General features: G+C 36.1%; 1 protein-coding gene across 1 annotated transcript; it reads right to left on the reverse strand.

Moving 5' to 3' along the window:
* Positions 1–1266: 1266 nt before the first annotated feature.
* On the reverse strand, positions 1267–2176 carry LOC124606716 (low molecular weight phosphotyrosine protein phosphatase 1-like). The gene has a single exon (XM_047138746.1). It carries the CDS (start codon positions 2096–2098, stop codon positions 1625–1627), a length of 474 nt encoding a protein of 157 aa, XP_046994702.1. The 5' UTR covers positions 2099–2176; the 3' UTR covers positions 1267–1624.
* Between the last annotated feature and the right edge of the window lie 7878 nt (positions 2177–10054).

The raw sequence follows: 10054 nt of genomic DNA on the forward strand, positions 1-10054 counted from the left end.
TCAAAGCAGGAAATTACACTGAAGAACGATTTCTATGAACAGGTAACAGTATTTGCAGTGACTGACAGCAATGTGATAAAGTTCTAATTGTCTCAGTTGTAAGTCTACTAAAATATTTTTAATATCTATTCAACATGTTGTTCTTACCAATTGAACAAGAAATGTAATATATTCCTGATTAAAAATAATCTTGAGAAACTTGTAACTACATTGGCGAGTCATCACTGCTATTTATTTACAGCTCAATTTAGCAAATTTGGCGTCAGCACTATTATTTATTGTTTCTTGATGTAAGAACAGGTGGAATCATATATACAGTCAAGAGTTGTGTAGTGCTCCCAAATACTAACATTTTGTAGTTTACACTAGGTAGGCCTACATAATACGTAACAAAATAATTGCTGGAGATTTGCACATTCTCTAATACTGCTTTCCTGAACTTACCTTGCAGTAAATATTTAAAGTGAAAAGTGTGTTACATATGGTACAGTCTGGGCTGTATTACAGAGCAATTTATTACAACCCTTTTTTGGCACTTGCTTCACGAACTGAGAACTGTCACCGTGGCTATACTACAAATTAATCTGTCACCTCAATCAAGATTTCAGGGGGAGGGGAGGCATTAGTGAAATTGTGAGTAATCCAGAAAAATGATTAAATACAACACTAGCACTGTAAATAGTTAATTACAAATCACATTAACCATTGCCATTTCCTTACAAACAATATTTAAGAATGAATTTAAGACATCTTCGCCAGCTGTATACACCGGGAAAGCATACATTCACATCTTCAGTATCATGTTTTTATAACACCAACACACACTGTATCTTGTCCATGCTATATGAACTTTCATATTGAATTTCACCAGCAGTGTGACACCAAAAATGTCTCACGCATAGATCACTGCTTTTGTTCATTGCTGAACCAACAAACAACTCGAAAATCTTAAAAATGGCCCCAAAACTGCAACTGTGTAAATTTGAAAGAGGTTGCAACCTCTTCAACAAACAATTTCTTAAGAAGGTATTTGCAAGCAATAGCTTAGACAAAATGCAAGTGACAGCTACAGCAGCAGAGATGTCTGTACCAAGGGAAAGGAGTTATTCTTCGTGATGGGGACAGGATTAGTAATTAAAGCTCAAGTTTATGTAATGGTACAACAAGACGCATGTGAAAATTTCATTCATCAAAAAGAAAAATCTTTTTCGAAGTCATAATAAAAGAAACGGTGGAAAAAAAAACCATCATGTAAACATTTAACAGTTTCGTCATAAGTTTTAGTTCATTTATTCATCTACCAATATTGAAATATTTATCACAGCTTGGGACGTGTTTAAAGATACATAAGGGGTTTTGAGCTTTACACTGATAACTTCTCAAATTAAATGCATTTGAAGCAGTCTTAAAGCCCTATAGTACACATACCAGTTCCTTTGTCTAACGGCTCCAATACAATGTGTACAACAAAACAAATGTCACCTCAAGTATCTCGGCGGTCACCATGAACACTTTTGAATACTACCGCATATAGAACAAAATAACTTTACTGTTTATGAAACGTAGCGAAACACTTCACAACTGTCGATCGACTGTTTAATGCTGCACAATGGTGTGTTCATCTTCACTTTGATTGCTGGTCCAGAAACGCTGTCAATGAGCGAACACATTGCTCATAACATTTATGGAAGCCTTTATCGTCACTGTCATAATACGGATCTCGAATTATTCTTTCTCCCTTTGGGTCAAAAGCACCTACGAGGTGTAACTGAGCTTTACTGCCTGCTGGTGCCTGATGTTTTAGGTTCTCCATGTTCTCGTCATCCATTCCAAATATATAATCAAACTGACTGAAGTCATCCTTTCGAATCTGCCTAACGGTATGTTTATAATCAATACCATTGGCCTCCAAAGTACTCCGAGCCCTTTTGTCCGGACCCTTACCCACATGCCAGGGCCCAATAGCAGCACTGTCAACAATCCATTTATCCGTAAGGCCTCTTTGCTTTAAAAGATTAAGAAACACAGCTTCTGCGATTGGTGATCTGCAAATATTCCCAAGACAAATAAAAAGTACAGCTTTCTTTTCGCTGCTCATTTTACGTGTTTCAATGTTCAATGTAACCGCAATTCCCAAACTAGCAAACACAATATCCCAACACTCGATCAAAGATGTTAAAATAAATTTTCTAACCAGGGTTGTGATATCCAGACAGCGCGATTCTCGTACCAACCTCATGAAATTCTCGTATTTTAGTAAAAATTCTCGTATGTTTTGAAAATTTTTTATTCGTACAGCTTTACAAAACCTTATTTACAAATGAATAAAACTATGAACAAGAATTTGTAATTATGAAACAAATTCGATGTCTACATCTTCTTCTTCCTGTTTCGTTTTATAAAGAGTGTCCGACGTCATTTTCTCGTACATTTCGTGTGTTGGCTTAAAAGTTACACATGTTCCGTTGTTTACTGGTCGTTATTTAATGTATTCAGAGGCAAGAAGTGCTCCATTCAGTGTACTGGTTTGGAGTCTGTTCCTGATTTTGGTTTTCATGAGGTTTACCTGAAGTTGAACATGAAACTTCAATAACCTGACAAGTATGAAATCATATTATTAACTAGTTATTAGCTTCATTGCTTTACATACCTCAGAAAAGACTCTTTCGCAGTCTGCATTTGAATGGGGTAAACTCAAAATTGAGAGAGCAAAACCGCTCAGTTGCTTAAATTCTTCAGATTCGTTATTTAATATATTCCACATTTTATCCGGTAATTGTTCCTTTTGTAGTGAGTCTGGGAGATAAGCCGAAACCAGAGGGAGTCGCCTCCACTGGTCATCTGTAGTTTGTGCTAAATCGAGATCTGAGGGAGGAATTATACATGGCAACAGTTCCATTAAAGGCATGAGTGAAGGTGTTGTATTTCGGAAACTTTGTGACAGGGCATTTGTAGGTTTGAGTGCCGCTAGTTTGGACAGCACTTAATCTTCCATATCATACCGTAATTTGATCTGGCACGAAGCTGTCTGTAATATTTGAGAATTAATAGCTCTCATTAGGTATGCCACACATAAACCCACAAATGTATAGAAAACAATAAAACACAAATTATATATGATTTCAGGCAAACGAGGTGTACTCACCACAAGAAAGTTCCTTATCCTTGATAAAATGTAGGTGATTCTTTACCTCTGGTGTGTCAACGTTCTTCAGAATTGTCACACCCAAATACAGTTGTGAATCTTCCAAATGATGAGCTGCATTTTTTGGGTCAACATCACTGAGATTTTTTCCCATGACATAAGTGCGTTTCATGAAATACCAAAGTATTTCTGTATAGAGAGCTCTAATCTTGTCATGAAGGTCAACAATTACTACTGCTTTAGACTGGGAATACTCGTTGAAAGTAGTAAATTTTGGTAGAATCCACTCTAAGAACATACAATAATTTTTGGAAAGGAGTCATGTAAACAGTTAAAAACTTGTTCAGCACTTAGAACTCGCTCAGAAAGCCATTTTTGGTTAGAAAACAGCATTAGAGCATCCCAGTTTTCCAGCACTGTCCTAACAACCGCGATCATTGACAGCCAACGTGCCTGTGAAGGATGTAGTAATTTGTGTGCTTCCAAGTTTAAAAATACCTGGAATAAAACATAATGTTTAGCCTATTTCCACACGATCGGACGTAAAATAAAGTCTATGAGATATAAAATGCTACAATACCTGAAATTCCTTGAACTCTGCCTGCCTCTTCACACTGAGATTGAAAAAACCACAAATATTCCTCGCGAGCTCATCACAAGCGCGCATATATGCACCGAATGACAAACACACTTCATTACAAAAATTCCCGGGCAGCTATCTCGGAATCTGCTTGCTACAGAATTACGAACTCCCATCATAGTGTTGCAACCATCTGCTCCAAAGCCAATAATATTGGCAAATGGAATGTTATGCTGTTGAAACATTTTTACTACACCATTGTAGAGATTTTCTGCAGTAGAATCTTTCTCAACATTTAAGTCTCCATCTTCATAAACTTTATATAGCTCCAAAAACTTACTTTCAATACAACCTGTAAAAGGAGAAGTGATACAAAGTGGTAACTTAACGGGAAAATTTATTTTAGAATTAATTTGGTTATTATTTCAAAACTAGCTCTTACTATTACTCACCTGAATCTTTGTCATAAAAGTGGATCACCATGCAGGTATTTTTCACAGTTCCAATATCGGTGGACTCGCCCATCATTATGCTAAATTTGGCGTGTTGTAGTTTCTTCGCCAACACTTCTTTGTGTGACGTCCCAATAACATTAGAAACAACGGCACGTGCTTTGTGCCGTTTAAGAGTCATTGCCCTTGCAATATCCGAGTCTGGAAAAATATCTTTTAACAAACCGGATAAATGGTCAGCAGCTAAAAATGCCACATTATGTTCTGCTAAGAATGCTGATAATTTGATTTCAGCTTTAGCAACCTTCCTCGTAACTGGTTGTGCGTTTGTGACAAATTGAGCAACTGAAGGCAGTGGCACGGTAGCAGACTGCACCATGTTTAGGTGCTTCTTACTTCTGGAATGGTTTTTAATATTCTGGATTTTGGAAACCATGCTGGTATTGCAATATCTACATCACGCTATGAGCGGATCACTATTGCGCACCAGCCAATTACGTAAACCTGGCATATGTAGCCACTCATCACGAAATTTTTGTTGTCGATGGACAGCCGTTCTGTCTTCGAGATTTCACCTCTTTTTAGACGTTTTTTCTCCGGCGTGCACGAAAGTTTCGTGCTTGTGTTTTCATATTCACTGTCACTTCCCATTTCTCCACTCACAGTAACACACAGTAACCCGAAACACTTACAAAAAGAAACTACACAGTAAATAAATTCAGCTAAACGTATTCGTAATGACTATACGCGAAATACGCATTGTTAAGAGTATCGTTTGTTGAAGACGAAACAATACCGTCTGATGAAATGTCTTTCGTTTGTACTTAACAATTCCACAGTGTTGTAGGGTAATTATGTCTACTGTTAATTGCTTTCCAATAATATTCGATTAAAGTTCCATTTAGTGCTTTGAGATTCGTTGGCCGCTCTATTTATGAAACTTAACAATTCGAACTGAGTGAAATATGTCATACAAAGCAAAGTGATTCGTTATTGTTAGCTTATTTAATTTATTTTCCAGGGCCAGGCTTTCAACTAAGCCTCATTCTCGACTTTAATCGTTTTGTCATGGAAGTTTGGCGCTCTCTCTCCTGCCTGAAATTTGTTGATTGACAGAGACTGCATGGATTCGTAACAGTATCTAATCATTTTTAAAATATAACAGATGAATTGATTATTTTCCAAAAAAATGTGTATAATGTATGTTTGGTAAAAAATTTGGACCCGCCTCCATAGCCACATGACTTGGTGTGGTGTCACAAGCCACGAGCCCGCAACTACTAAGGTTCGAGTTCCCCCGTGGTCATGTATGTTTCTGTGATGTCTGTAGACTAAGTTAAGATAGGATAGGATAGAGTAAGTCGTCTGTAACGACTCCAGTCATCGATCGGATTAAACGCTAAAAAAAAGTTTTAGGCCAAACTTTTGCCTCGTACATCATACAAATGACGAAATTCTCGTATGCGTACGAGAATTCTCGTACATATCACAACCCTGATTCTAACATCATTTGACCTATACCGTTAATATCCACTGGTTTCACAATTGTTTCCCCAAACGTGACCTCACACAGTCACACACAATAACTACTACCGCGTGATCAGCTATCGATTGATTTATTGATTGATTTATTGATCCATTTCATCTACAGCTGCACAATGTGCAAGAGATATGTGGATTTTTTTGTTAATATTAACTGTTTTACATATAATATACCTTTGTACATAATAACACACATTAATATATCAATTAATGATGAATATTTAAATAAATGTTGTTACGCTATATACAGAGAGATAAAATACAAATGTTCTTCTGAATGAGACTACATTGGGTAAACACACAAAAATTTAGTTTTGTAGGTATTCATTTACTGTGTAAAAGCAGTGATCAACCAAGTACCACTTCAGTTTAGATTTGAAGTGACCAATGTTTTGTATGTGTTTAATGGTGTCTGGTAAGGCATTGTATAGTTTGATACTAGGATGGATAAGGCTGTTTTGAAATAACTTTGTGTTGGCGCTTTGAACATGTACATCCAATTTTTGTCTCGTATCATAGCTGTGTATTGTGTGATTTTGAGTAATGAGTGGTCTTTTTATATGTTAGTTTTGCTTTAAATACATTATATTTTCAAGTATATATATGCAAGGAAGTGGCAGGATCATCCTTTTTTGAAACAATGGTCTACATGATTTGCAATTATCTATACCTTCCATTATTCTTATAATTTTTTTAAAAGTTTGAATGTTTTGATGGCATCTCCAGAATTTCCCCAGAACATAATCCCATACCAGAGGTGAGAGTGTACAACTGCATAATATACTTACTGAAGGGTGTTGTAGCTGGTACAATTTTTAATGTAAGCAGCACAAAACAAGAAGTACTTAATTTTTTGTTCATTTGCTCAATATGTGCTTTCCATTTCAAGTTGTCTTGTAGATGAAGTCCAAGAAATTTGGTACAGGCTGTTTTGGCAATTGTCTGTCCGTATAGCTCTAGACTGGGTGATATCAGATTTTTTGTTTGTGGTGTGTGTATATCCATAGCTACAGTTTTTCCAGTGTTTATTATTAAGTCTTTGTCATCAAAGTAACATGTTAGGCTGTCAGTGGTTTCTTTTATGTTTTTTACAAGAGTTTCTTCTGAGTTTCCTGTAATTAGAACACTCGTATCATCAGCAAATTGAAATATTTTACTGCTTTCATTGCTTATGTTTAGGTCATTTACATAGAGTAAGAACAGTACAGGACCCATTACTGATCCTTGTGCTACTCCATTTTTGACAGTCAGTAGCCTGGAATTATATTTCCTAATGACATTGTCCCTTTCATTATCTATTTCCACATATTGTTCCCTGTTTTTAAGATAAGAGCTGAGCCAGTTGTTAGCTGTTCCCCTAATGCCAAGATTTTCTAGCTTATGTAGCAATTTGTCATGATTTATGGCGTCAAATGCCTTTGACAAATCTAAAAATATGCCCATGGTAAGTTTTTTGTTGTCTAAAGCTATCAGTGCCTCTAATAGAAAGGAGTGAACTGCAGATTAGGTTGAGCGGTTTGCTCTAAATCCATGTTGTGATTCTGACAGAAGGCTATTTACCTCTAAGAAGTCTGTTAGCCTCTTATTGAAAAGTCTTTCTAAAATTTTTAGAAAACAGAAAGAAGTGCCAGGGTCTGTTGTTGGAAACATCATTGTTTCCTTTCTTGTATAATGGCTTTACTTTTGCTAGTTTCAAACATGAAGGAAAAGTTCCTGTAGCAAAAGATATGTTACATAGGTGGGTTAAGGGCTCAGTAATCAATTCCCCACACTTCTTTATAATGAAATCAGGTATATCATTTATACCTGCAGAGTGTTTCATTTTGAGACTTTTTATTGTAACCCGAACTTCTTCTACATTTGTTGGGTACAGAAACATTGATCTGCTTGAGACTTTTTTCCCTGTTTCTGTATGCTGTTTTCTATTGGAACTCTGTTGTAATAGTTTCTCTGTTACATTTATAAAATAGTTATTAAACATATTAGCTACTTCCTGTGGGTTATTAATATTTTCCAAGCCAGCCTTTAATACTATATTATTAACTCTACTTTTGTAAGATTTGATTTCTTTTTTTACAACTTGCCAGATTGCTTTGGTTCTGTTTGAAGCATCTTCTATGTATTTGTCATTGTCTCGTTTCTTTGCCTCCTTTATTGTTTTATTTAAGATAGATTTATATTTTTTAAAGTAACTATCAAACTCCTGAGTTGTGTTGTAGCTTCTTGCAATATTATGAAGGTACTGTTTTCTAGCACAAGATTTTCTTATACCACTAGTAATTCACTTGTTGCTTTTAGTGGTTTGCGTTGTTTTGGCTTTCAATGGAAATGCAAGATCAAAATAATATTTAAAAATATTCATGAATGTCTGAAACTTATCATAAATATTTTCTGGACTATACACTATCTCTCATGATTCTCGTTGGAGATAATTCTGGAATGTTTGTACTGCAGTATTACTGAAAGTTCTGCCCATGTGTGTAGTCTTCCTCATATAATTATAGGATAGATTAGTGCTTACACAAAAGCTTATAGCCTGTGCATGATGGTCTGCCATTCCAGCTTTTATTACAACTGATTTATATTTTGTTTTGGAGCTTATTATTATTTGGTCTATGGTAGTGCTAGAGTGAATCGTTTCACGTATAGGGGAGTGGATTGTAATCTCCAAATTTTTGGCTGTTAAAATTTTCATCAGCTCAGATTTTGAATTGCTTCGCTTATTAAAGTCTACATTTAGATCTCCACATATAACAACTGTTTTTCGATTTGTTACTACTTGATTTAGTAAAGTATCAAGCCGAGTGTTGAATTTTTTTAGGTAGGTATCTGGAGATCTATATAAACATATTACAATTAACTTGCATGCTGGAATTTCTATGCCTGATATTTCAAAATCTTTCTCAGTGTTTAAGGATTCAACATTGTCTAAGTTATTGAATTCGATATCTTTCTTTATGTACATACAGTTCCCTCTACATGTAAACTTATTTCTAAACGTTTGTGCTGCTAACGCATAATCCGTTATTTTCACTGTCTTTAACTCATTTTCTTTCAGCCAGTGTTCAGTTAAGCACAGTATATTAACGTATCGGAGTTCACTTGATAGCAAGATTTCAAGCTCTCTTACTTTATTCCTAAGTGACTGTATATTCTGATGAAGAAGAGTGATCTGGTGAGATTTTAGGTTTGTTCTGATTGTACTTGGTTGACCACTTACCTTTATTCCTGAATTTAAATTGTGTGAGAAATCTTCGTTCTCATCTAGAAGTGTGAGTTGGTTTTTTTTCCATTGGACATACGAAAATGTCCTGATGGTGAATAGGGGCAGTTCTCCATCTCTCCGGTCATTTTACTTGTGTGGTAGATGTTGAGGTGGTTTCTGTTTTTCCTGCAAGAACGCTACTGACAGTGGTGTTGATAGGTGCACTAGTTATCCTAATTTGGTCTTGAGGCTTTTTGGGAATAAAAAATCTTGTAGGTGACATGGTCGCCTTACACTTCTTCTCACTGAAATTCCTGAACTTCCTCCGGTTGCTGGGGTGGTAGTAGTAGATTGTTGGTGTTCACTGATACATGTAAAATTCGATGTCCTTGGTGATACTTTTGAGACTGGATCTGTTGATGTCCTTAGTGGGTCTCCTGTAGGTACTGCTTCTGGTTTCCAGTGCCCAGTTCTTCTTGTTGTATCTTGAATATCTTCAGGTGTGGAACTTGGTTCTGCTGCTTTTTTTGGGTTAGATCTTTCGTTAACATTCGATACGGGCCTCTCACAACGTTTCACACAGGCGTATCATAAATTTACAAAAACACATCATTCTTGGAACGATTTATTATAATCATATCTATAATAAAATGGAATGATTTATTATAATTATGCCTGTAATAAAATGTCATGTAACGGTTTATTAACAGTTAATGCCTTCATGTAAGAGTGCTCTCTTGGGACTGAGTTATTAAGGCCAATACACACTGGGCCTCACGTCAAGTCACTTCCCGTCCCGTCAAAAAATTCTGCAATGCATTTCAAATGGCGGTATTCACACTGACCATCCCGTCACGTCATGTCGCGACACCGTCGTCGGGAAGAAAGTTCTGACAGCTGACGTCATCCATCCGCTGTTGATCACAAGAGCACCAAGCTCATTTTCTCCCGATATACAGCCATGAGCAGATCTCCATATTTCTTTTGGTTGTGGTTTTAGTGATTAATATCTGTTGTTTTTCGTTCGTTATTTTGTTATAAAATTGCTTTGCTTCATTACTTCGTTTGTTAAAATTTATGATAAATGATGAAAGATCAAATGAAGCTGTGAGGCAGCAGTGTGAATGGTA

Source organism: Schistocerca americana, chromosome 3 (assembly GCF_021461395.2).
Source record: "Schistocerca americana isolate TAMUIC-IGC-003095 chromosome 3, iqSchAmer2.1, whole genome shotgun sequence".
Lineage (NCBI taxonomy): Eukaryota > Metazoa > Arthropoda > Insecta > Orthoptera > Acrididae > Schistocerca > Schistocerca americana.

Excerpts from the sequence above, each read along its gene's own strand:
- LOC124606716 (XM_047138746.1), bottom strand. The coding sequence starts at position 2,098 with ATGAGCAGCGAAAAGAAAGCTGTACTTTTTATTTGTCTTGGGAATATT.